At 44.7% G+C, this 27,962-nt stretch overlaps 1 protein-coding gene and 1 long non-coding RNA gene across 2 annotated transcripts; both read right to left on the reverse strand.

The window, feature by feature from the left end:
* Positions 1–7,658: 7,658 nt before the first annotated feature.
* On the reverse strand, positions 7,659–13,918 carry LOC134473749 (uncharacterized). The gene is made up of 2 exons (XR_010044168.1): positions 13,335–13,918; positions 7,659–7,868 (listed from the first exon to the last, which is right to left on the reverse strand). It is a non-coding gene; the product is annotated as an uncharacterized LOC134473749 (long non-coding RNA).
* Positions 13,919–15,203: 1,285 nt separating this feature from the next.
* LOC100725316 (butyrophilin-like protein 1) lies at positions 15,204–26,424 on the reverse strand. The gene is made up of 8 exons (XM_013157049.2): positions 26,149–26,424; positions 22,446–22,727; positions 22,137–22,337; positions 21,845–21,865; positions 21,731–21,757; positions 20,490–20,516; positions 18,602–18,628; positions 15,204–18,335 (listed from the first exon to the last, which is right to left on the reverse strand). The coding sequence occupies exons 1-8, from the start codon at positions 26,408–26,410 to the stop codon at positions 17,665–17,667; spliced, it is 1,518 nt and encodes a 505-aa protein (XP_013012503.2). The 5' UTR covers positions 26,411–26,424; the 3' UTR covers positions 15,204–17,664.
* Positions 26,425–27,962: the final 1,538 nt, after the last annotated feature.

Raw genomic sequence — 27,962 nt, forward strand, 5'->3', positions numbered from 1 at the left:
CAAACCATCAAATCACGAAGAGCATGGGGGGAAATAATTCAAGCTTTGAAAGATAATAATCTCTAGCCAAGATTGATATATCCTGCACAACTATCCCTGGAAATTGATGGAAAAACAAGGTGCTTCCAGGATAAAGAGGAACTAGGGGAATATGCAACCACCAATTCAACTCTACAGAGAATACTGCAGGATATTCTAAAAAAGAAAAATACGAAGAATCCAGAAATAGTGGCAGAGAGGCCACAATGAATGGAGCAGAAAACAAAATGAAGAAGACAAACTGACAACTAATGACAGAAAAAGAGCTCAACAGAAATGAGGCAGAGAAGACTGGATGATAGGAACAGCTATTTTGGAGAAAATGACGTCTTAATAGGTAATACTGATTTAATATCATCTTGTTTTAAGTCTCATCAAGCTTTTGTTCTTCTGTCTCCATTGGTCTAAACAGCTTGTATCTTATTGGATTTTATTATATATGATAGTATAAGCAAAAACTTTTATAGACAAGGAGATTATACAGAAACCATTGTTCATTTTGTTAGTTGATTCTAAATACTCTGTAATACTATCATTCTCTTGAATGTTTTACATTGTTTTGATATATTTGATGCTACAGTATACGAAGTTATACTCAGAATTTTCAAGGAAAGAGACAATATGGTAACTACATTTATGTCAGGATTATCTTGTGGTGAAACACTATTCTGCTTAAATGGTTATGTTTTGATCTGCGCTGTTTTGCTGTTATCCCCTCTTTTATCTCAATCTCCATTTTATTATTTACTTTTTTATTTTTATCCTTTTAATTAAAGGAAAAATAAATAAAACAATAGAAGGATATATTATAGTAACCCACTTTGACTTTACATTATCTTGATTTAAAGCCCTGTATTGCTCTCACCATCTTGTTTTGACTGATGTTCCTCTATTCTGTTTTGCTTGATAGTACCAGGTTCGAACGTTTAGGCAACAGCTGTGAAGATAGTGGGATTCATTATGATGCGCATTCTGGTTGACTATTATCTACTTTTGAAGACCTGTAATGTCTCCAATGTTTTGGTTTTGTTGGTTTTGTTCTTTACTATTTTGTTCAGCTTTATTATAACTAATGATATAGGCAATTCTATTAGAGATAGCGGGAGGCATTATGGTAACCACTGTTGATCACCTTGTATTATGCTTTTACATTATCTATTATGTCCACCCTTTTGATTTGACTGACTCTGTTCTGTTATGTCACATCTGGTTCTACTCTCTTCCAAAAAAGTAAGAACTGTGGAGCAACAAAACCCAAAATGTGTAATTGTCATTGTACAAAAAAGAGAAAAAGAAAGTGCTCTAAATGATATAACTGCATGTATATTTAAGTGTATAAGATAGATAATGATATTACTGAATTTTGTTGGATCATTGAACAGAACTGTTTGCAGTCTCACTGTTGAAATGTCCACTTTATAAGCTTTAATTTTGTAACTTGAACAATTATTTCTAAGATATGACAATATGTAATCCATTAACTAGTGACTTCCTACTGTTTATTTTTTTCTGTAAATCTGTATAACTTGTACCCTTTTTCTGCTTTTTTTCTTTTTTCTCCTTAAATGTAATTTTAAAAAAAACAGAAACACTAAATCTGTTGGAAAACAAGGTAGGTAAAAATCTTTTTTTAAAATTTTATTTAAAGAGAAAAAGAAAACCAGAAATAGTGTACAAGTAATATAGAATTCCAAAAAAATGAACAATATGAAATCACTAGTTAATAGATTACATATTGTCATCTCAATAGTTGAAATAGTTGTTCAAGTTACAAAATTAAAGCATCCAAAGGGGACATTCAAACAGTGAGACTGCAAACAGTTCTGTTCAATGATCCAACAAAAACTCAGTAATATGATTATCTATCTTATACACTTAAATATACATACAGTTATATCCTTCTTTTCCTCTCTTTTGTACAATAACAATTACACATTTTGGGTTTTATTACTCCAACAGTCCTTATTACTTTTTTTGAAAAGAATAAAACCAAATGTGACATAACAAAACAGAGTCATTCAAATCAAAAGGATGGACATAGTACATGATGCAAAAACAGAATACAAGGTGATTGACAATAGTTGCTCTAATGCCTCTTGCTATCTTAAAAAGAAATGCCTATATCATCAGTTATAATAAAATTGAACAAAACAGTACAGAATAAAACCAATAAAACTGAAACATTGGAGACATTACAGGACTTCAAAAGAACATAATAGTCAAACCAGAATGGTCATCATAGTGACTCATATTGACTTCAAAGTAGTTGCCTGTACCCTCAAGCGTGAGACTATCAAGCAAAACTGAATAGAGTAAAATCAGTCAAAACAAGATGGTGAGAGCAATAGAGGGCTTCAAATCCAGTTAATAGGAAGTCAAAGTGGTTACTAAAATATATCCTGCTATTTTTTATTTTTCCCTTAAATAAAAAAAATAAATAAGGAAAAGAAAAGGAGATTGAGATAAAAGAGGACATAACAACACAACACACAGATCAGAACAGAACAGTTTAAACTACATACTGTTTCACCACGATATCCCAACAGTAGTTACCATATTGTCTCTTTCCTTGAAATCTTTGAGTATAACTTCGTATATTGTAGCATCAAACATATGAAGACAACTGGTTTGACTATTGTCTCCTTTGGAAGTCCTGTAATGTTCACAATGCCTAAGTTTTATTGGTCTTGTTCTCCACTGTTTTGTCCAACTTTATAATATCTAATGAGATAGACAATTCCTTTTAAGGAAACAAGAGACAATGTTGATAACCACTGTTAATAACCTTGTACTCTGTTCTACATCATGTGCTATGTCTATCCTTGGTTTTGACTTACAGCTTTGTTTTGCCATATTTGACTATATTCTCTCCCCCCCCAAAAAAAGTAATAAGAACTAAGGAGTAATAAAATCCAAAATGTGTAAATTTTGTTGTAAAAAAGAGAGGGAGGGAAAAAAAAAGAGCTCTAACGGATATAACAGCAAGTGTGTTTAGGGATGTTAAATAGCTGACTATATTAATGTTTTTGGATCATTGAACACAGCTGTTTGCAGTCTCTCTGTTTGAATGTCTACTTTGTATTCTTTGATACTGTGATTTGAGCAACTATTTCCAAGATGATAATATGTAATCTATTAACAGGTGATTTCTTACTGTTATGTTTTTTTTTTGTAGTTCTGTATTATGTGTAACCTTACACTGCTTTGTTTTGTTTTGTGTTTTTCCCTTTTTCCTCTTAAATAAAAAAAAATAAAAAAATAAAAAAAAAACATATGAAGACAATGTAAAACCATTCAAGAGAATGACAGTCTTACAGGGTATCTAGAACCAACTAACATAAAATGAATAATGATTTCTATGTTATCTCCTTGTCTATAAAAGTTTTAGTTTGTACTATCACATATAATAAAATCCAATAAGATACAACACGTTAAGACTGATGGAGACAGAAGAACAAAAGCTTGACGGAACTTCAAAACAAGATTATATTAAATCAGCACTAGCTATTATGATGTCTTGTTTCCTTCAAAATAGCAATTCATATCATCACAGACAATAAAATCAAACAGCCCAGAATAAAACCATTCCAATTAATGAATGAAAACATTATAATGCTTCAAAGCAATATAATGAGGAATCATGATTACCATATACTTTTATGTATTGTTATAATTTCTTACACTAGGCAAACTATTTGGTATTTATACAGGTGGGTTTCATTTATTTCACTTATGAGTATGGTCTCAAGCTGCACCCATATGTTTATAAATATATTTATAAACATCTCAATGTGATCATTCTTTATAGCTGAGTAGTACTCCATTTTACAAAAACACAACTGTTTTATCCATTCCTCAATTGATGGACACTTGGGATGTTTCCAAGATCTGGCTATTACAAATTTGCTGCTATAAACATGGGTGCACATACATCACCATGGTATGATGTTTTCAGCTCTTCTGGGAATATGCCTAGAAGTGGAATAGCTGGAACAAATGGGACTTCCAATCTTGGCTCTTTGAGACATCTCCAGACTGATCTCCACCATGTAGCATGAGACAGGTGGGAGCTCCGTGATGTCCTAAACCTACAGATGGGACCAGACATCACACTATTGCAGCCCCTAAAAGGCCATGGGAAAACTTGATAAAGGCAACGGTTTAACAAACAGCTCTGCTCCAATATGGAAGGAAAGAATGGTGAGGGATGGCGGAGAAGGGGAAAGGAAAGAGGGGGAGAGGAAGGGAGGCAAGGGGATGGCGAAAGAGAGAGCCTGGGTCCCACTCAGCTGTCCCGGGCGAGCGCTTGTGGGAGGGCGCCGCGTGCGTTCGGGCCTCAGCCCACGCCCAGTGGGTCGTCTCCTTCCCAGAGCTGGGAGGGCGCAGCCTGCAGGCCCCAGATAGCGTCATGGGGCCCCCCGCGGCCACAGAGCACCGGACCAACCCCACTGCGCCCCACAAGAGCGCCACTCCACGCTGTCTTCCCAGCGGGGCTGCCTTGCAGCCCCCACTCCGCTCTTTCCCTCCGAGGCCCTCACCCTCTTCCCTCACACTCCAGCCCCCTGCACCTCCTAAGGCCCCTCCCCCTCACCTCTCAAGGGGCCTCCTTTGGACCCTGCCCGCGCCCCCAGCCCACCCAGCGAGTTCAGGCAAGACCTCTCCTCCCCCGCAAGCCTCTCGTGGCCCACCCCTCTTTTCTCAAGCCACGCCCCTTGCGCCTTGCCCACCCCAGTCCTGAGCCTGCGTCTTCCAGGTACATTGTAGACACACACTACCCTTATCATCCCTCAGAAAGAGAAAAACAACACTCAAAGAACAAGCAAGACTCTCAGCGGAATTCTAGCCATACATCCAATCAGATTGTCCCTTGTCACATTCCTAGTCTGGACTGGGGTAAAACTCTAAACCCCAGGTCACGGGAAGCATCTCCAGGAGAAACTAGAGGTAGACCAGAGACCCCACTTTCTTCTGACCTGGCTTAATCAAGCATAGACTGACAAAGCAACAGATGGGCTGTGTGTGACCATCAGGATGTCACTGATGGTGTCAAAAAGCTCCTTCAATTATCCCATGGCACTTCTTCCCAAGCAGGAGATTCACATCTCAGCTCCTACTCAACAGAATAACTTAGGTAGCATGTAGACAACTTTCTGGGTCATAATAGGGTTATTAGAGCATCCCTCTGCATCGATGGAAATGATACCTGGCCAGTCAGAGGGAGAAAAGTAGAGGAGAGAGAAGGAAAGTGCAGGAACTCAAGGGAAACTGAAAGGCCTCATGAACGAGCTCCACACTGATGAGGAGATGGATTTTTCTCCAGAGCTCTGTGAGACAGGAGCACACCCAGTATCCCGGGCTGGGCGCTGCTTCCCGTCCTGTGGGTAAGCTACCAGTAACCCAACAGGAGGAGTAGGGATGAAAAAAGGGCAAGAGATACAAGGGATGGAGACAAGACAGGATTCTGATCAAGTCTCATTTATTGAAAGGCAATGTCACACATATATAGGATATGAGGGAGTGAGGGGCTGAGGCTCTTGGTGTCAGCAGGTAGCTAGGCAACAGCAGGAGGTCTCAATAGATAGGGAAGAGAGTGTGCCCTGGGGATACGGGCAGGGTGTGGAGCAAGAGAATCTTATTTTAGTACTAAAGAGAGTGTGACTGTGGGGGAAACATCAGGGCGTGGAGAAGCAGAATCTTATCTAAGAACTACAAACTTATCTATAAATTAGTACTTAAGATGGCCCCTGGTTGTCATAAGATGGAGCCAGTGTTGTTATATAATGGAGGCCAGTCATAGGCTCCCTGCAGGTCCTCCTTTTCTTTAGAATATTAGAGGCTTATAAGAGGCTGGATCCTTGAGGAGACTGTGCCTGTCTTGGGTCAGGGCGCTTCCACTGGGGCGCCAACCTGTTCTTACCCATTATTGGAAGGCAGGACAGCAAGAGGCCCTGTTCCTGTCTTAGGTGGTGGCTGGTGTCCCTTGTGAGGCCCAGTTGCCCGTCTCTGTCTATCCAGTCTATCGCACCAAGGTAAGAGAAATGGAATGGACAGCATGCTTTCACAAAGCATTATCATACTCAGGCTGCCTGTAAGTTTCTCTATCAGCCATTTCAAGCCTGCAGTAATGGACCTGTATAGGTTGCATTTTTATGGCATCCACCTGTTGTTTGACAAAAGCCACCACATTAAAAAGAAAACGTTCTAGCAAAAGCAAGATTAACAGTGCGAGCAAGGGTCCGAGCAAGGGAAGGAGGTAGGGCAGGATTCCGTTCCAGGGGCTCCAAAGAGGACTTTCAAATAATTCTTTTCTTCTTTTCACCAGATCTTCTTGTAGCTTTTTTATTTTATCTCGAACAATGCCGGACTTGTTTGCATAAAAGCAGCAGCATTCCTGCAAAGTTAAACAGATCCCTCCCTGCTCTGCTGTGAGAAGGTCTAATCCCCTTCTGTTTTGGAGGACTACCTCTGCTAAAGAGTTTAATTGATCTTGGATATCTTGAATAGTGCTAGATAAGGTCTGTACATCATCAATTAATTGGTTTGAAAGTTTGGCATGGGGTTGTAAAGCAACTGTCATTCCTGCAGATCCTCTCGCTAGGGCTCCTGAAAGGCCCAGCCCTACCAAGAAGGGAATGAATTGTACTGCCTTCTTGGTACAGCCTGTAGCATAATCAAGGCTGGGATGGGAACAGGCTCATCTCCCGGTATAACATGTATGTCAGGCAACAGGGTAGCTGTGACACATAACCCTGACCAGTTGCCAGGTAAGGATGTTAAGGCGATATCTCCCCCACAGACAAACACTTGTGCTTCAGAGGGACAGAGAGGGGAGCTGTTATTATATATCTGGCTGCAGTTAGTAAAGGTGACAAATCCAATATCAAGATCAGAGCTATCATTTTGAAATGTTCCCTGTATACAGTGGGAGTCCTTAAAGCTATGGGTTGTACTCTAAAAGGGGGGTGAACGCTACAGTTTAAGGAATCCTTCTGTGTGTCATTAGGTGGGATAAAGTTAGAAGGGATGGCAAGAGGCATAGGAGTGCCCATGGACATGCATAACCAGCAGTCTAGCTAAGTCAGGATCGGAGCGATTTAGAGCCTCATGTGTGGCTTTTAGAATATCTGAGGTCTGAGTGTGTTAACTGACTCCTCGCAATTTGGGGAGTGCCAGAGGGTGATAACGGATTTTTGGAAACATGGCATCTATACTTCTTTCTATTTGTTTTGGGGTCATAGCCTCCCTAATATTATCTTGTGGTCCACCACCATCAGAGATATGGGCAGGAGCAACCCGGTGCCAGCAGACAGGTTTGCCTAGAGTGCTGCTGCATGAGGCCTGGGCATATTTTGGATTACCAAGGACCTGTGGGATGTTGGTCCAATCGTCCCTAAAAGTGCCGCGGAAGGTGCTTTGTAGAATGGCTGTAAAATAAGTCTTATTGTTTGGTCCCATGCATTTTTGTACTAAGTCATAAAAGGAAGACTGCACTGCAGCATGGAATGTATGGCACTCCTTTGGACATGGTCCTGGTCAACTGTTGGTCGTGGGGATGAGAATAGGTTTGAGATAGCATTGATAGCCCTGATTAAAACCCCCTCCCATGGTGGGAGTATATGTGAGGAATGCTATTTTATTGCCACAGTCTGGAGACCTGGTATAACTGGTGGGTTTGATTTTGACAATACCTTCCTTGCAATCACATGGGGCACCAAAAATTTGCTTATGTAGCTGTCTGATATTACTGGCTTTCCAAAACTGCTCCTTACCATTAGTGGCAGGGTTGCCAAGATTCCCAGCGACAAGATCCAGGTTCTTGGTTTCATTACCTGAAAGAAAAACAGAGAAATTCTCTCAGGGGGTCTTTTGATCCCTGGAGTCATCTGTGAGATTGTCTTCTATTTGTTGAACTTGACCTATTTGTTTAACCAGTCACTCTGGCAGCCATCTCACAGATTTCATTTTTTTGGAGTAAATGCATACTGATCCCTGGTCCCATATGAGTACTGGGTCCAGGCTGTGCCACAAGTTAGTCAAGGGATCTTTCCATAATACTGAGGTGTATTGTTTTTGTGTTTCAGTATGCCAAAAGAGACTGGCTGCTGACTGTCCATTGGAACCCAAATTTTAAAAATGAAGGATAAATAGGGAATGAGATAAGATGTTTCTAGGTGACCCCTAGTAGGGTATCATTCTTCCTTTTTTATTTTTTCAGTGGTGAGTTTTAAGGAGAGATGTGCTCTCTCAACTATTCCTTGACCCTGAGGATTATAGGGTATGCCTTTTATGTGTTGAATATTAAGGTGTTGACAAAAACAAGCAAAAGCAGAGCTAGCATAGCCTGGGCCATTATCTGTTTTATCCCCAGACTGATAGGGCAGTGATCATGTGGCTGATTACATGTTTGGTAGCTTCTCCAGTTTGGAGGAAGGCAAAAATGAAGCCACTAAAGGTGTCCACAATTACATGAACATATTTGAGATGACCAAAATCAGGAATATGAGTGACATACATTTGCTATAATGCATTGGGGATTAATCCTCTAGGCTTAACTCTAAGATGTGGAATTGGGAGGTGTGTGGTGCAAGAAGGGCAATTTTTAACTATCTGTCTGGCCTGCTCTCTGGAAATTTTGTGCATGAGTCGAAAGGTTTGGACATTGAGATGATGTAGCTGATGGGTGTTTTGCGCCATGGCAATTTTTTTATCAAGGCTTTTGGTGCTGATATTGGTCAATGCATAGAGAGAAGCCTGTGCTTGAGTGACCAGGTTGGCCTTATGATTGCCTTTAGCCAGAGGTCCTGGTAACCCAGAGTGAGCATGTAAGTGCCCTATAAAAAATGGGTGAGTTCTTTTATGGATTAGCATCTGTATCTGTTTAAATAGCTCTCCAGTTTTGGAGGCACTTTTAACTTGACCAGCTGTTTCTAATAGGGGTACAGATTGGGCAATATATGCACTGCAAATATATATGTTGAGGGGTTGAGTAGAGAAGGCAGAGAGAACTGCAGTGACAGTGTGCAATTCAGTTCATTGGGCCAATGTACTGTTTGTTTGAAAGGTTATACTTTTGTCTTGGAAGACATAGGTGGCCATACCTGTTGAGGAGCCGTCAGTAAACACTAGTGGGGCATCTTTTAATGGGTGAAGTGCTGTGACTGTGAGAAAAATAAATGTATGTCTATTGGCAAAGTCAATAAGCTTGTCTGGGGGATAATGGTTATCTATGAGTCCTGTATAGGAAACAAGAGCGATGGGCCAGAAATCAGTAGTCTGCATAACCCAATCAATTTGTTTTTGGGTATAAGGCAATATAATAACGTCTGGTTCTTTACCAAAGTAACATTTTCCTTGTTTTCTGCACAAGATTATAAGGCTGGATATGGCTTGATAGTAGGGTTCAATGGCCTTTTTGGGTGTAGCTGGTAAATTGACCCACATTAAGGGCAGTGATTGCCAGAAAACGGCAGTTGGGGAAAGGGTGGTTTTACATATAATAAATTTTAAGGGTTTATCATAATCCATAAAAGTCACAGCCTGAGAGAAGATGGCTTGTTCTACAATATTTATTGCTTGTCCCCTGTCAGGAGTAAGTTTATGAGGAGATGTGGAATTAGGATCGCCCTGTAAGATGTCATAAAGGGGTTTTAATTCACCTTTACTAAGTTTTAAGTAGGGGGTAAGCCAATTAATATCTCTGAGAAGCTTTTGGAAGTCATTCAAGGTTTTAACTTTGTCTAGTCTTAATTGTATCTTCTATGAAGAGATCCAGGGCCCCCTCATTTGGAAACTTAAATATGTATATGGATCTGTAAGCTGGACTTTGTCAGGGGCCACCTGTAGTCCCTTATTTTGTAAGGCAGTCTGCAATGCATCTTAACATTTCAGAACATCACTACCATCCTTTCCAGCTATTAAAATGTCATCCATATAATGAATGATACACACCTGTGACCAACAATCTCTTATCGACTGTGTTGCTGAAGCAACAAAGGATTGTCACAAGGTAGGACTATTTGCCATGCCTTGTGGCAGGACATGCCATTGAAATCTCTTCATAGGTGCTCTAAAGTTAATATCAGGCAAACTGAACGGTAAACATTCTTGATCCTCTGGATGCAGGGGGATAGTAAAGAAGCAGTCTTTTAAATCTATGACAATTTTAAAGCAGCCCAGAGGTATGGGAGTGGGCGAAGGGAGGCCTGACTGTAAGGCTCCCATCAGAACCATGGTTTTGTTTACTGCTCTAAGGTCTTGAAATAATCGCCATTTTCCTGATTTTTTTCTTGATGACAAAGATAGGGGTGTTCCAGGGAGAATTACTGGGAACTATATGGCCAGCCTCAAGCTGCTCCTGTACCAGCTGTTGTGCAGCCAATAACTTTTCAGAGGTGAGAGGACACTGATTGACCCACACAGGTTGTTTTGATACCATGTAATTTTTTCTTCATGGGCCACAGGAGAATCAACAGCCCCTATGGAAAATGGCCTAATCTAGCTTAATCAGTCTTTTGGGGAGTCTCTTTTGGGGAGTTTACTAATTCCTGAGCTGTTTTTCGCTAGACCTTGACCAGGTGACTATCCATTTTTTAGCATTTGGGCAGTGACAATAGTGTTAGGGCTACCCATGATTAGCCCAATCTGAGATAGCAAATCTCTGCCCCAAAGGTTTATTGGTAGACCTACTATGCCATAGGGTTGTACAGGGCCTTGGTTGCCCTCTTTATCCTTCCAAGTTAGGAGTTTTGAGCTTCTTTCTGGGTTTTGACTTTGACCTATGCCTTTTAAATGAGTCATGATAATGTCCAAAGGCCAGGCTGCAGGCCAATCACTCTTTTTGATGATAGTGACATCTGCACCTGTGTCTATTAGTCCTAAAAACCCTTTACCATGTAACCACAGGGACATAAGGGATTTTGGCATTGAAATGACTTTTGCCCAATAGACATCTGATGACCCAAGTCACTTATTGCCTCGTTGTTGAGAAACTACTTTATTAGGAGTTGGAATTAGGGGTAGGAGCAGCAACTGGGCAAATCTTTGCCCTGTCCTGATGGTATTAATGTTGTTGGGAGAAGATGCCATGACTTTTATCTCTCCAGAGTAACCATTATCTATCACTCCAGGAAAGACTTGTAGTCCATTAAGCATTGTGCTGCTATTCCCTATTATAAGGCCAAATGTATATTTTGGTAGAGGGCCAAAGATTCCTGTAGGGAGGGCCTGAACCCCCATCTCAGGAGTTAATACTGTGTGGGTGGTGGAACTGAGGTCCAGTCCTGCACTCCCTGCTGTGGCTCTGAAGAGGTCTGAAATGAACTGTTATTTGCTGGAACAAAGCTGACCGCCCCATAGATTCGTTTGGGTTTGGGGGCCTGGGGCTGGCCATGATTCCCGTTTCCCTGAACAGGGGCAATTCTTTGTCATTAACATCTTTTTTAGATCTACATTCACTAGCCCAGTGGTATCCTCTCTTACATCTAGGGCATAACACTGGTGCCTTGGGTTTTGTATTAGTACTGAAATCTTTTCTGCAGTCCTTAGTGAAATGACCAGTATCTCCACAATTAAAACATTTTTGTTCACTTTTTTGAGACAAAAACTGCCTAACTGTATATCCCTGAAAGGCAGCAGCCATAGCAAGTCCCTGCTGATAAGCAGCTCCGGTGTCGGAACAAAGGTGTATATATCCTGTTAAATCTGTCTTTTTCTTGTAGGGTCTGATGGCGGCCTGGCATGCAGCATTACCATTTTCAAAGGCTAACTGTTTGACAAATTCTGTGCCTGCATCAGGGTTGCCAAAAATTCTACCAGTTGCAGTAAGCAGGCAATCAACAAAGTCTGCAAAAGGTTCATTTGGCCCTTGTTTAATATTAGTGAGGGAGGAACTCATGTCTCCTTTAGAGGGGAGTTTCCTCCATGCTCAAGTGGCTGCTGTTTGAATTTGAGCAAAAAGCCCTGCATCATATCGCATTTGGGCATCATTGGTTGCATAAATACCTTCTCCTGCTAGCATATCAATATTACACCCATTTCCAGCTTGTGCATTATGCCTGGTGGTGTCTTTACAGTTTTCTATATATTCTGTTATCCATAAGAGATAATCTCCTCCCGATAGAGTCGCTCAGGTTAACGTCTGCAAATCTATGGGTGTAAGCCAATTTGTAGCTATTGAATCAAGAATTGTTGTAGTATATGGAGCTGTAGCTCCACACTGTACTGCCGCTGTTTTTAGTTGTTTGATCAATTTGAAGTCGAAACTAAGGTGATGACAATAAACCTGGCCTTATGTGTCTGTCACCTCAGTCACCGGAAACACTTCCACTTCATCTGAATTTGTTGCTGGCTCAAGAGGGAAGTACCTTTTGGAATTGTGCCCCTTGTAGGTGGTCGTTGGATATGGAAGGTTTCGGATTTGTTTGTGCTATCAGGTTTTCCTATTTTTAGGCCTTCTAATTTGGCTATTAAGTCTTATTGTTCTTTTTCTAGTTTTATTTGTTCCCTTTAATAGTTCAATTTTGTCTCTAAGTTCTTTTCTGGGATCAACTGCTGCACATGCCGGGGGGGGGGGGCAGTAGGCTTGCTATAGTAAGGTGGAGGCTGTTGGTCATTAGCTGACCAGTCAGGATTATGATATCCCACAGCCTCTTCTGCTAAGTTATCCCAATTTATCTCTTTACCATCTGTGTCAGCCCCCCCAAAATTTTGACAAGTCAGGGTACATCTTATTTTTGGATTTGGCCCCCTCCAAGTCACAAGGTTAGAGTTTTTGCTTTGAAGATACATCAGTTTGTGATGCCTGTGTTTGTTCATCTTTGCTGTCTAAAGTCTTTATCTCTTCTTCCTCATCATCACTTCAAAGGACATAAAGTCATCCTTTTTTCATCTACATTTATCTGTTTTTTATCCTTCCTCTTTAGATTAGTTTTTTGCTTTCAATTTTTCCTTTTAATATATTTTCACCTTTATGAACCACGCTACCAACTATTGGGTTGGTATGTCTTTGGGACAAAATTTCATCTATCAAACCCCAATAAAAAAGGCATTTACAGGGACCTTTTCAGGTCCAAAGGTCTCATAAAAAGCTTTGAGAGCATCACCGAATCTTTTCCACCTTTCTGTATGGATAGTTTCTTCAGCAGGGAACCAAGGACAGACTTTTTTTATAAAATCAAAATATTGACACAATTGCTTAAATTTAACCTTTACTCCTTGTGCCTTTAGAGCCTTTCCTAAACTTTCAATAAACATCTCATGTTGGCTAATTTCTTGCCCCATAATCGCTGTTCACTCACCGAAGTTTAGAAAATGCAGCCGGCTCCTGTGTAGTCTTTTCCTCTGTTTTCAAGTTTTTCTCCATCCTGTCTTTGTGCCGGCCTTCCGAACAGCATCCCTCACTGGATCCTCCATTCTAAAGCCCCACGTTGGGTGCGACTTGTCCCAGGCTGGGTGCTGCTTCGCGACACACAGGTAACTCAAAGCGAACCCCAGAAGAGGAGTGGGGATGAAAAAAGGACAAGAGACACAAGGAACAGAGACAAGACAGGACTCTGATCAAGTCTCATTTATTGAAAAGCAATGTCACACATATATAGGATATGAGGGAGTGACGGGTTAAGGCTCTTGATGTCAACAGGTAGCTAGGCAACAGCAGGAGGTCTCAATTGATAGGGAAGAGTGTGTGGCTTTGGAGATATGGGCAGGGTGAGCAGCAAGAGAAACTTATCTTAGTACTAAAGAGAGCATGACTATGGGGGAAACAGTAGGGCGTGGAAAAGCAGAAACTTATCTAAGAACTAAAAACAACTATAAATTAGCACGCAAGATGGCTACTGGTTGTCATAAGATGGAGCCAGTGCTGTTATATAATGGAAGCCAGTCATACCCATAACCCAGGACTCCCCATAACCCAGGAGTCCTGGTTACAGGAAGCAGATGCTGCTGGGGAGGATGACTCCCAGACTCCCTAGATTTCCCTTTTGGAGGATCATGTCCCCTAAAGGAAACTGCACCCAACTGATGTAACCTTCACTGAGGTGAGAGAAACAGCCACAAAGGAGAATGAACAAGATGGTGGGCAACAATCACAGGTTCATGTCAACCAAAGACTCTGAGGAAACATAAGCAGGAGGGCACCCAGCTGTGGAGAAGAACAAGCTAAGAAATGAGAAGGGACCAAGAGAACAGGACCAGGAGCTCTCAGGTTAGAATGGAAGATCTGAACTCCAGCCTAACAAGCTCTTCCAGCTGCTCATGAATTCTTGAGGGGAAAGTTAGTAAATTATAACCAATAGCTCAAAATTTTCTATTTTCAAGTTAATAAAATGGAGTTTTAACTACTTAGCTCATTGTGTAATGTGAAAATAGCATGCCAGTAGTCCTGACACTGGGCAGACTAACAGAAAAAGATCACTTGAGACAAGAGTTCAAGAGCAGCCTGGGTATCATAGTGAAACCCTGTTCCACCCCATGAAAAGGTTAAGTATTTTAAAAATTAAAGCTAAAAATTTTCTCCTTACAACCACTAGGAAGAACTTTGTAAGATCAAACTTTTGAAAATGAGAAAATACTACATAGCTCTCACAGTCATAAGTGAGATGGACAAATATAAAATTATAGAAATCAATTAATCAGTGATGCACCTGGTGTAATGGTAAGGCCAGTTACAAAACATTCTGATAAGTACTATGCTTAGTGCTTCGCTGTACACCAAGAAACAAGACAGTACACACATGTAATCCTGGCATGTGGGAGGCTAAAGCAGGAGAAACACCCTGAGTTCAAGGTCAGCCTGGACTACATACTGAAACCACGTCTCACAAAAAAAGTTAGGACAGAGTCTTATTTGAAGGCTGAAAGGAGTTTGTTAGGTACTAATTCAGTGAGGCATATTTTTTACTTTCAAAATACCACTAGAGCACGTCTGAGGACAAATATGTGGGGTCTCCCGTACCAAGTAATTCTTGGATTCTCTGCATACCTCACTGGGGTGACCTCTACTTTAACTCTGCTAAGAAGTTCATGGAGCCCACGAAGGGAAGGACTCAGCCCTAAAAGTCTGCCCTTCACCGTGGTAGAAACGGATCAGAAGGAGAACCTCAGTTTACCCTCCAACCCCACCGGCTGGGGTGATTTGCAGGAATGACTTACAAAACACGGGGAAATACATGGCTTGTTGACCAGTTTATTATAAAAGATACTGAAAAGGACACAAATGCATCATGAGATGAAAGTGTACATCGAGGAAGGTCAGACAAAGCTCACTCCCCAGACAGTCTGTCCCCACACAGGGCTGCATTCCTGTTTGTCCACCCAGAAACTCCTGCAATCCAGTCCTTTCAGATTTTTGCTTATGGAAGTATGTAGACATGTTTGATGAAATCCTTGACTCTTGGGAATTAATAAACTACCTCCAGCACTATCTTTAGCCTCAGTTACAGGTCTCTAGTCTCAAAGTTATTTCCCCTGACAACCTGGCCCACCCTCGGGTTGTCTAGGAACTTTCCAAAAGTCACTTCATTAACATAAACTCATAAGAAGTGAAAGACACTTGTTATGAATAACAAAATGCTCTTCTTTCAAAATTGTCAGGAAATTTTAAGAGTGGTAGAAGCTGTTTCAGGAAGTTGGGACAAAATACTTATTGGGACAGTGTGAACTTCAATCATGATATGTCAACTTGACTTGTAAAAGAGGAGCTTTAACAGGTTAGTGAGTTCCCAGGTGTGTTCCTAGATGATTGACAGGTAGGCCAGCAAACTGAGGGGCAGGGCCTAGCCCAGATGTGGGAGGCATTAACCAATAGATTTGTAGCTCAGATGGAATAAAAAACGGGAAGAAGGAAGTCTCCATTCAGAGGAGCTGCAGTCTTCACCTTTGCCATCACATGTTGGTCTCCAGGTCCCGCAGGCTTGCAGCAGGCTCCAACCTCCAACACAGGCTCTTCAGCTTTCATACAGACTCACACTGATGGCTCTGGAGTGAGTTTCAGCATTCAACTACTGTGATCCTGCAGCTCACTGGCACACTCACAGCCATTCTGAATTCTTCAACATATAGCCTAACACACTGCTATTGGGACACTGACATTTCTGATCATGTGAGCCTCTATTTCTTATTACTTCACCAAAAGTGAGCACAGTGGGGCCTTTTGGACATTCCTGTGGGGTACATTTAAAAAAAAACTTAGTAGGCCAGGCATTGTGGCATAAAGCTCTACTCCGAGGTCCTGTGACGCTGAGGCATGAGGACGAAAAGCTCAAGTCCTCTCTGGGCAAGTTAGCAATATCCTGGCTCAAAATAAAGCTACAGCTAGTTGTGGCACAAGCCTGTAATGCCAGAACTGGGTAGGCTGAGGCAGGAAGATCACTGCAACTTTTATGATATGCTGACATTTCCCTTTTCAGTGTTGCTTCTGCACTTCCTATTCGGTCTCAGGGTCCTGAAGGTGTCCATTTTGTGTTGCAAAAGAATACCACTGAGTTCAGGAGATGAATAAAAGCTGTCTGTAGTAGTTGGGCATGTGGAGCACACCTGTAATCCCAACCCTCAGGAGGCTGAGGCAAGAGATTGTCATGAGTTGGAGGCCAGGGCAGGATATGTGATGAGTTCAAAGCTAGCCTGAACTTCTCAGCGAGACTCTCAAAACACAAAATCGTCTGTAGTGAGACAATGTCCCATGTTCAAAAATATTCAAAACAATTATTTTTCACAAATTAAACATGAGGGCCAGGGATTTAGCTCAGCAGCATAAGCACCTGTCTAGGTTGTGAGTCCCAGGTACCAAAAAATTAAAAATCAAATTAAACATGAATTAATATGAGAAAATAAACAGAACTATTAGATTTCACTAGAAACAAACCTCAAAAGTGAATACATTCTAAATTTTTAAAAGTATGTAAAATGTAGTTCATATAAAACAAATAGACATACCACAGTATCCTTATGAAAACCAACTGGTTGAAATGACACCTGCCCAGGGAACACTCAGGATGCTCAGTATGTAAACAAACATACCTCCCATGTGACCCTCAGGGTAAACTGTTTGGGGTTAACACAGAACAACTCTCTCACTAGTGACAAAAATACACTGAGGTTTAGAAAAATAGGCGTCATCCAAAGAAAGCATAAGGCTTTGAGTGTTAGATTCATCTCCTGTGAAATTTGATTGCTCATTCACATCCCTGGAAATGTGTGGCTACCAAAGCTTCAGGTTTAGAGAGATAAAATCTGTAGGAGATGGGGCCCAGCCCTCAGTCAGCCTCAGGGTCCATCTACCATACTCAAGACCAATAAAGTGACCTCCCCTTGGTGTTGCACAATGGGGCCCTCAGCACTGCTTTTTCTATACAAATAACAGAGACCTCCATGAGAGACATTTCAATACCTACTGCTATCTACAAGAACTGTGGTTAGGGTCAGCATCCCAAACCAATTCCAGCAACAGTCCACTCTTATCTTCCTTATGTACAAAAAAACAGGAGCTGATGACTCTTAGACCACGCACCACGGAGTCTGAACCCAGAGCAGGAAGCTAGTGAGGCAGCCAGGCTTGATTCAGGGTCTTTTACAAGAGAGAGCCTGCAGACCCAGGAACAGCCCAAGGGCACAAGGACACCAGGGACTCTATGGGATCATAGCCCCCAGGTCCCTGGAGAGTAAGGGAGAGTCTGCCCCTGGTGCAACTTCACCCTCCTCAGAGCCAAAGCCCAGTCCTTCCCCAGAGGACTTCAGGGTCTCCTTCAAAGAAGGACAATTGTTGTCAAACTGTGCAGGGTGCCACAAAGAACCACTCTCAGGGGGGCAGATGGTCAAAGACACAGTTCCACCTTTAAAGCTGAAGTATGGAAAGAGAGTCCCAGAAAAGGGAGCCTGCGGGAAAGAGAACATGTGGGACCCCGCAGTCATGTCATAGAAGGAGAGGTCCCCTTCACTGTAGTCCAGGAAAACCCCCACCCTCCAGCAGGCCTCAGATGGCTCGCCAGGAACCACAGAGTTAGATTTATCATAAGTGAAGTGTCCAGTTCTCACCCATCCCACAACCCAGAACCCCTTGTCCACCATCTCTCGATACCAGCCTGCCCTGTTGGCATCTTCCCTGCACACCCCCAGGGCCCACTGGCCGCTCTCTCCACTCGTAATCTCCACCTCCCAGCACCACCTTCCTGCCGTGATGCCCTCATGGCCCAACACGCTGCAAATGTCAAACCAATTCGGTTGCTCGCAGGTGAGACTTGTCTTTCCATGAGAGACGCTGATGTGTCTGTGGGCAGATCCTGGATCCAGAGTGACAGACACTGGAGAGAGAGAGATGTCAATCACCCAAGGCCCCTCCCTCCTCAAAATAAGGCACACAGCCAACCCCAAGTCACACCTGTCACAGCCACTTGGCTACCAGAGGGAGGGGAGGCCAAGAACATTAACTGCCACCCGCCCCACACAAATGACGATGCCAAAATTTGTATCACCCTAGAGAACGTGAAGGGAGGCCAGCAGCCCTGGGCACAGCGAGGAGGGCAAAAAGAAAAAGAAAAAAAAAAAAGAAAAGCACAAAATCACTCACAAGGCTGGAACTGTTCCTTCCGCCAGTCTACAAGAGAAGCACACATTTCAGTCAGGGATCTTAAGACGGCTGGAAACACTCAAGCTCTGAGACACAGGGCTGGGAGAGCAGCGCAGAGATGGTTTGGAAACATTGTCTGAGGTGAGCACTTCTCACTCACACACGTCCTGTTGCAGCCTCTCCAACAAGACTGTGTCCTAAAACTTACCCTTGCATCTCTGGGAGGCTGAGGCATGAGGGCTCCCAGCACAGGGGACCTGCACAACTTACACACATGCAAGACTGTCTCAGAATGAAAATTGTTTTTTAAAAGCGCTGGGGAAGTACTCAATGAAGGCTCCGGGCTCAACATCCAGGGGTGAGAGGGACTTAACACTGGGACCCAGATGCTGGCCATAGCCCTGTGTGGAAAAGTCACTACCTAGATTTCACTACCAAATGATGCCTTCTCAGGCGCAGTGACCCTGGAACCATGGTTTTCTTGTGATATAATTATAGATATCAAATCTTTCAAGACCTCCATTTACTCATGAAAAACAAGCTGACTTAAACGTTTAAGATGACTGGAAAGCATTTGTGGAGGGAACTCAGGATACAAAATCACGGAAGTTTTGCTCAGTTAGGAATCAGTGGAGAGGATTCTAGGATGGGAGAGAAAGAACCTCAAAGCAGGAAAGAGATACACCAGTGAGAGAGAAGATACGAGTGACTGCCCATTTCCCCAGCCAGTGGGAGCAAAAACATCCCAATAGATGTGGGTGAATCCAAAAACAGGGACCTGTGCATTTGCCTCCCCCAAGCATTCCCAGAAGAGCTTGAAAGCTTCAAGGACAACCCTCAGCATGAGGGCACCCCAAGTATGTCCATCTCAAGCTGCCAAAAGCATAAAAATGTTCTTGGGAGACGGGAGTTCTTGGCTAAAGACCCCTAACTGTATGGGAAGAGGGCTTGAAAAATGTGATGGAGAAAGAGGTTCTGGAGATGAGGAAATGACCCTGCGCTACTCGGGTGAGCCCAAACTAATCATGTGAACCTGCCAAATCAGAGACTTTGCTTGGCAGTGGTCAGAGCATCAGTCATTATCACAGAACCGCGGTGAGTCAGGCTGCCTTGCGGGTTTGGAAGATGGAAGAAGAGGCCACAGACAATGGAACGGCTCTAGAAGCCAGAAAAGACAAAAGAGACCCCAGAGAGGAGCAGAGCCCGGGCTATATGGTGAGTTCAAGACCAGGCTAACAGCCCTACTGAGACCGTATCAAAAACAAAACACCAGGGGAACAACAGGAAAGAGAAAACAGGAGAACTGGGCCCAGAGGGGAAGACTTTAGGGTAAAAGGCAAAAACAGAATGAAGGACCCCTTTGCAAGTCCGTGTCCTGAGTCATGGTGGATTTCGTGTTTGCTGGTTGGTTGGTTGATTGGTTGGTTGCTTGGATTTGTAAGACAGGGTCTCCCTATGTAGCTAAGGCCTTCAACTTACTATGTAGCCAGGTTGGCTTCGAACTTGCAGTGATCTTCCCACAACACCCTCCCCAGTGCTGGGATGATGGCCATGCACCTCCACGCCCCAATCAAATTGGATTTCTGAAGCCTTCTGGGACCAGCAGTGCCTGCCCTGTGGTCATCAGGTGCTCCACTCAGTCTCTGAGGACCTCACTATCGGTGGAACAAGAGTTTCAGCTGGTGTTGCTAGCTCTAGCATTGACCTTCAGCACAGGAGGGGGCCAGCGGGGACAGACCTATAATCCCAGCCATACTCCCATCTGGAACTGGGAGTCCCCGTGGCCCACAGGAAGGCTACCCAGCTCATCCTGGGCAGAGGCTCTGACAGGAAAGAAGCACCACAGAGGCCAGGAGGTCAGGCCGGAGGGAGGGTCAGCGTCACTTACCCGGGTACAGCTGTGCCTTCCTCCAGGCTGGAAGGGAACACACCCTGGTTACACACCAGCCACAAGCCTCTCAGCAGGGGCCACCTGGCCCTGCTCCCCTACATTCTACAGGTGACAAAAACCCCAGGAGGGGACAGGCCAAAGGAGATGCCTCCTCCTTGTGAGACAAAGCAGGGTATCTTGGGAGACTCCATGGGCACAGAGGAGAAAGCTGCCTCACAGGCTGAGGACTCCCGCTGTCCCTCAGCTGTGTGATTTTCAGCTGTTGGACAGCTCTCTCTGCCTCAAAACCAAAAGCCAGAACTCACATCCTATCTAAATTGAGTTTTCTAGTACGAATCATAACTGTATTATGTGTGACGATATTCTAGGGAACAAAACACAGTATTCTGTAATTCTCAGAAGCGTTATTAACTCAGCTTTTCTTTGGAAAAGATATATGTGGGGAACTTTCAAAAATAAGGAAGAAAGGGCTGGGGTTTAGCTTAGCATAGTAAGTGCCTACTTGGTAATGGTGAGGTCAGGAATTCAATCCCTGTACCAAGAATAAATAAATAAGGAAAGATTTTTTTTTTGTCTTTTTCATTTTTATCGGTACCAGGCATTGAACTCAGGACTCCCTGCTTCCAAGGCAGGCGTTTATGCCACGGAACTAAAGCCCCAGCCCCATAAGGAAAGATTGAATGACAGCAATGTGAGGGGCCTTCTTAGGTAAAGACCCCAACCTTTCCCAGGTGAAATATTTCCAGGGCTAAGCCTCACTACTGGAGGCAGCTCTCGGTTCAGCAGCCCAGCCCTCTCCCTATCACACTCACTGGGACCTTCAGGGCCTCCGAGGACAAACACCCTGGACTGTGATGTGGAAGGAAACAGGAGGAACTGCTAATTTATACTGATCCAGTAATGAGACTTCAGGGTCTGTCTCTGGGCTTCCAGGTGCAGAGCAAGGGCTACGTATGTTGACAGCTATGAAGCCAATAATATGGAGCACAGAGTGGGGTCAAGATAAGAAGCAGAGTGTAGGACAGACCTCAGGATGACCACAGTAGCCAGCCCCAAAGTCTGGGCAGGAAAGAGCGCCCCGATGGGGAAGAGCCACCCAGCAGGATTCTGCCTTCCAGCAGCCTCCCCTCTGCCCTCAGGAAGAGCATCTACATATCTGTGCCTACACAGAAACAAGGAGAGGGGACCCCTGGGCACAGGCGAAATGTGGAGTCCAGGGACCCAGGAGAGTCACTTACCAGCCTCGTAAGCTGCCTTCCTCTGACCTGAAAAGCAACACATCCTGAGTAGACAGGGGGAACCAGGACGTCTGCCGCCGAGGGACACGGTAAGGTCAGGGGGGCAGGACTTACCCAGCTCTGCCTGGAGCTCATCTGAAAGTGTGGGGAAAAGAACGTGAGCTCCCGCTACGAAGGGAGGAAACACTGTGTATCTGAAAAACCCACCACAAAATTATTTTGTTCCCTAAAACTTTTACCGCCAGACCCACACAAGACCCCACAGCACTAGCTGTCCTCACACACCTCTCCGGCCACCCTGGCTGGGCCCAGGTCTCAGGGCAGCTGGATCCACAGACCCCGCCCTGTCACCTTGTCCCAGGCACACCCAGCTCTGACCTTGCCCAGCCTTGCCCACCCTGCTTACCCTTTGCCTTCTGTGCCTGCTCTTTTATCCTCCTATCCTCCTCCTTAGCCAGCCTCAGATTCTTCTGTGTCTGCTGTATTTGCAGCTTTCCAGAATGTTCTCTGTGCAGAAAATAGCCAGCCCCAAAGAGTAGGAGCCCCATCACAATCAGGCTCACAGCAAACGCTGCCTTCCAGGGAGAGGCCTGTGGGAAGAAGGGCTCTGTGGCCCAGGCAGAGACAATCAGGGGCACAGCCCAGGACAGCCAGCCCAGCACACTTGGGGTCACGCCTCCCTCCCTAGATGTGCTGGGGCGGGAGCAGCACTGACCTGGGATGAAAATGGCCATGGCCTTCTGCTGGCCCAGGACGGGGTTGAGGACGGAGCAGGTCACATTCCCCACAGAGGCCTCTCTCACCACCACGGTGGCCTCCACGCTGAAGAGCAGGTCAGCATCTTGCATGTGGGCCTCAGAGAATGCCAAGATCTTCTTCCCACTGACGTCTCGCCACTGAACCTGGGGCTTTGGGAACCACCCGGAGGCCCTGCATACCACACGGACGCCATCCTCTTCCGGGCCCTGGATGTGCACTTGAGGGGCAGAGCCCACCCCTGCAGGAGAGGAGCTGTGGGTGCCCTGCAGGCCACCATGACACCCCGGGAGTGATACACAACGCCAAGGAATGCCTTCTACCTCACATCTCTGGGGTTCTACTGGAAAGGGACCTCTGCATGGGTCAGCCTACAGGCGATGCCACAGGGAACAGAGGGCCGGAGCACAGGGACACTAGAGGGCACAGAGGACAGGGGCCTCTTCCCCAACCACGAGTCCTGAGGAAACAGCAGGGATTTGGCCCCAAGGCTCCATCCATGAACCTCCTGGCTTCTCACCTCACACGTTCTTCTGGGACACCTGCTTCCACACCTGCTGCCCAAACACTTCAAAATTATATTCAGGGGCCGCTTCTCTTCAGTTCTCTACTCTTCTATCCAGGTTCCTATCAATTTTCTCTACCAAGCTTCTGTGTTTACACCTTCAAATCCAGTTTCTAGAACCAATCTGATAATGTTGTCCTACTTGTGATAAGCACAGTATAAAAATATCCCAAATTCTCCACCATTGTAGCATCCAGCTGCCCTCTTCCACACACCTTCCATTGCCTTTATGTTCCCGCCTGAGGTCTCAGTCTTGTGACCTGATTTGGCCTTTAGCCCATGTGATGCATACTGAGGCTTGATCAGCGCTTGGTTCTGCCCCCTGCCATGTCTTTGGCCAGGGAAATCTCTTGCTACCCCCTGGAGAAAGCCATCTAATGGAGTAACTGACACCTGCCCAGCACACGGTTCCAGTTAAAGCTGTCCAAGGTCAGCCAACAGTCAGTCAAACTCCAGAAATGTGGATGGATGAAGTCACACTCCACATGGCCACCTATTGTACTGACCATGAATAAAAGGAAACATTTTTTAATTCTCTGCATTGAAAATAAGAGAAAATTCTTGTCCTCTCCTTACTTATATTGCACAGCCCTGGGCAGAGTGTTAATTTCAAATAAATTCCTTATCTCCTTGAAATGGATGTGCTAATTTTTAACACTGGAGCAGTATTTTGTCCACATTATGACCCAGAGACATCTTCCCCAAGGACCTGGAAACCATCATCTAGCAATGTAAAACATCGAGGAGGAAACAACCCTGCGACTCCTTTCAGGGGTAGCTGCAAAACTACTTCCTGTCACAAAGATATGAAGTAGTTTCTTTGTTTAAAAAAAAAGTTAAAAAAAAAAGTTAAAAAAAAAATAAAAAATAAAAAAAAAAAGTTTGTTTCATGCCAAGTATGGCCCACTAGACAACACAGATGGTCGCTCCAATTACCAAGTGAGTGTAGGGTGACATACGACTGACAAATTTCACTTCAAGCTCCCTTACTTGAGGATTATTATAAGAAAAAAATTGTACGAGTTTCGCTGTGAAATAAAAAAAGTGAGACTTCTTTCTGGTTTACCTAAAATCCCTTAGTAGACTGTCTAGGATACATATCACATGCTGGTTTGATCCTTACTCAATTAAGAGAAGCATTTTTTTTACTATCTTTCTCCAGAGGATTTCTGGGGTAGGAAAAAGCTCTTTTAAAATCTATTTCTTCAAAAGCACCAAAGATACACTAAATCCAGGTGCAATTAGCCAAATCTAGCCAGATTAGTTGTACTCCCCTAACACCCGAATTAATCCAGTATTTACTGCAACAGGCCACTGTTATGACTTGGATCTAAACTGCTCCCCCGAAGTCTCAGGGGGCAGAGGCAGGGCTTTCTGAGGGTGACTGCAGCATGGAGCAGTATCACCATCACCGAGTTAATCCACTGGCCAGTGCACAGCCGGGTGTGTTGGGAGTATGGAGGGCCTGGACAGGAAGGAGGGTCTCGGGGGCCAGAGGCAGAAGCAGGGATTCTTTTCCCCTTCTCGCTCTCTCTCCTGGTTGTCATGGTTTGACCTGCATTCCTCTGCCATGATGATGCTTCTGCCTTGTATTCAGACAGCCAAGACTAAAGGATCTGAAACTGTGAACCAACACAAATCCCTCCATCAACTTCACTGTGTCACGTATTTTGTCCTAGAAACAAAGTGACTAGTATAGCCACTAAGAGAGTGGCTATTAGTTATGCAGCATTGTTAGATAATTGACCCATAATTATCAATACTCCTGGCACTAAACAACAACTAGCCAAAACACACAACCCCAGAAGTCTCTGTATTTCCTTTTCCCCCTCTAAATTCTGCGCCGAATCTACCAGTTCAGTCTGAGGTAGGATGGAAGAAACAACTATAAAGAGAAAGGAGACAACAAAAATTGTAATACTAAAATTTGTACCCTTTAAGAAAAACTGAAGCTTCAGGACACAAAAGTAATCCAAGCTTTTTCTCTTCCAGGAAAAACTCCAAAGGCCTTAAAGACAACAAAAGCTTCAGCTGGGACCTGGGCCCCCTTCCTGCCAGCCCTGCCTTGGAAGACGCCTCAGAAAGTACATTGCTTCTCAATATGCTTCCTAAAAGCCCTTTTTCCATGATAGAAGTCAGCAAACCTGAAACCTTCCCATGGCTGAGGTGACTCAGAGTTACCCATTTCTACTTTGGGGCCCTCCTTGGACCGTGTCAAGGATAAATCAACTTGCAACCCTCTGTGTCCAAATCCTCCTCTCCCAGCCCGCCACTGGCTGAGGGCAGGCAGGTCCTTCCTCCCCCACGTCCCTCTCAGGGCTTCTCCCCAGACTCAGCCACCCATAGCCCTCAGCCCCACACTCAGCCCCAAAGATCACGGGTTAACTGTGGTCATCAAAGGGAACATATCAGGCAGCCCCTGGCTCTTCACCTCATGGTCCATCAAACTCCAGGTTGTTTGGAACCTTACCTGCTGAACTCCTGTATCACCTCCGGAGTCTGCGCCTACCAGGTTGTCCTGATGTGGGCAGCGTTGACCCAGGAACCGCCCTTTCTTCCAGTGCTGTCACCTCATGTTACCTTCCCACCAATCGTGACAGCCTCACAAGGAACACATCAAGCATGCTCCTGGCTCAAGCGTTTCACAATGGTACTTCCCCTGCATGAATCTCGGGGTCCCGGATACCCACATATCCAAACACTCACTTCCTGGGAACCATGCTCCAGTTGTGAGCAAAACCCTCCTGAGCCCCCGTGTGCTATGGCACATGTGAACCAGCCCACATTTCTCCGCTATTTTAACACCTTGTCACCCTCTAAAAGCTTCTACCAATTAACTTAGTGTGATTTTTCTGCCTCTTACTCTGGAATACAAAATTAATAGAGTTGGAATCTCTGCTCCACTGACGGACTCCTGGTGCATAGAACAAGGACACACTGGAGGAGCTCTATATACAGCACTGGTATCAAATAAATCAACAAGTGGATGAAGCATCTATTCATCATTTACAAAATCCTAGTTTAAATTAAATACCCCTAACATTCATCTCAAACCCAGTATCCCCAAGGTCCCTGCAATAGAAATCTTATAACCCACCTGCCACCTGCAGTTCCAAGCTAGCATCTTCAGAGAAACTTCCCATCTTGAAGAAGCAGTTATACATCCCATTGTCAGAAACCCGGACCTTGTGGATGTTCAGGGCAGCCTTCCCATGGGCAAGAAGGTCCATCACCAGTGAGGTCCGCCCTGCATACTCAGCCGTCTGCTCCTCTGTCTGCTCCCGCTGGTTCCGATACACGAACACAGACTCCGTGAACGTGGTACGGAACCACCTCAGCTCCATGTTTCTCACATCCATGGGTGGGAAAATGGAGCAGGGCAGTATAGCATCGCCACCCAGCACTGCCACAATGTGCTCTGGGGGCCCGAGCACCCGGAACTCCTCTGCGGACACAGACAAAGCAGTGAGAACGCTGGGGAGAGATATCCAAAGGCCAAAGGCCACACACACCACATGGGAAAGCCAGGCAAGCCTGGGGCGAGGGCTGGATGGGCAGATCACTGAGGTCTGATGGACTGAGCTGTGGTGACTCTAACTGCAATATTGTCCTCTGACCATCAGGATGTGACCTAGAACCATGCCCAAGAGACTCCTTCTTCACCTGTGCTCCTGACTTCCATAAATAATTCTCTAACTAAGGGATCCCAAAAGGGAGCCCAGACTTCATCACCACGATGCCCTGGAGAACAGATTAGTGGAATCCATGCCCAATTTTCTTGAGTGGACTCCAGAACGTTCATTCCTTTACTTTATTCTTTAAAGGCCACAGGATGGATGCTGTTGGTCCAGGGGCCACACACTGAGAGCCCCAGCTCCGCCTGGCCTGTGTAAGGACAAACCTGAAACCAGCCACAGAGCACACCAAGGCCTCCATGGGTGAGCACACTTGGATAATTTAACCACACCAGGAAATTCCCCACTTCCCATACTAGATTGGTTGCGCCCATTCATATTTCTCCTTCACTGAAGTATATGCACATGTTCAAACACAGAGTCAAAGGCTGCATCTGTGAAACTCCCGCTCTCATGACTCACAGCACACCTGTGACCTCACACCCAAGAGGAGTGCTGGGCCTCCCTCCTGCCCATCAGAGACCTTAGCTTTACGGGGACAAGCAGCAGTGGGCAGAGGAAGTGCCACTTCTCACCCCCTGTGCTCTCTGACCTGGAGCCCAGCACCCTCACTCTGTTCTGGGCAAAAGAGCGAACTGAAACCCCGTCTGTCCTCTCCCACTTCCACCTCTGTGATTCTTTTAAAAACAGGCTAAGCCTCTCCCTACTCTGCTCAAGGCCTCCCGTGGCTCCCTATCTCCCCCAGGGAGCCCTTAGCCCAACAGAGTGGGCCCCTTTTTCTCCCCTGTACTCTTCTGCACCCCTGGCTAGCTCTGCCCAGCCAACCCTTGCCTGTGCTTCTCCCAGGCACTGAAGAACCGTCCTCCCTGGCAGGTGTTCAGGCCCAGCTCTCCTCTCCAGGGCTGCACCCTGGCTACTATGGGGCCTCACCAAGCGTGCTGCTGCTGCACAGGCCCATCTCCCACTCCCCTCACAGCACACGCCCATCCGTCTCCCTCCACCCTGTCTGTGCGCTGTAATTCATGTTCACCATCTCCTTCTAGGACATCCGTTATATAATAATGGCCAGTGCTTTTGATTTGCTTGTCTAACAAATACGTGTTTACACCTAACACCTAACAGTGACAATACTCTGTTAATATCTGGGAAACAGAATGTATAGATGGATGTTTACAACCCAACAAGCAGGGAAATAAAAGGTAAGGGGAAATGTTCCTACTTTATTGGTGCTCTGCTTTTAAATACAAAAAAGCTGATCTTTGGACAACTGTCAAGA

Source organism: Cavia porcellus, unplaced genomic scaffold, assembly GCF_034190915.1.
Source record: "Cavia porcellus strain 051 isolate PalLab524CR breed Dunkin Hartley unplaced genomic scaffold, mCavPor4.1 scaffold_28, whole genome shotgun sequence".
Lineage (NCBI taxonomy): Eukaryota > Metazoa > Chordata > Mammalia > Rodentia > Caviidae > Cavia > Cavia porcellus.

Excerpts from the sequence above, each read along its gene's own strand:
- LOC100725316 (XM_013157049.2), bottom strand. The coding sequence starts at position 26,410 with ATGGATGTGAGAAACATGGAGCTGAGGTGGTTCCGTACCACGTTCACG. Across the intron at positions 22,338-22,445 it reads CATGGCCATTTTCATCCCAG|AGCCCTTCTTCCCACAGGCC; the intron begins GTCAGTGCTGCT and ends CCTGGGCCACAG. Across the intron at positions 18,629-20,489 it reads GAAGGCACAGCTGTACCCGG|ACTGGCGGAAGGAACAGTTC; the intron begins GTAAGTGACGCT and ends CTTCTCTTGTAG.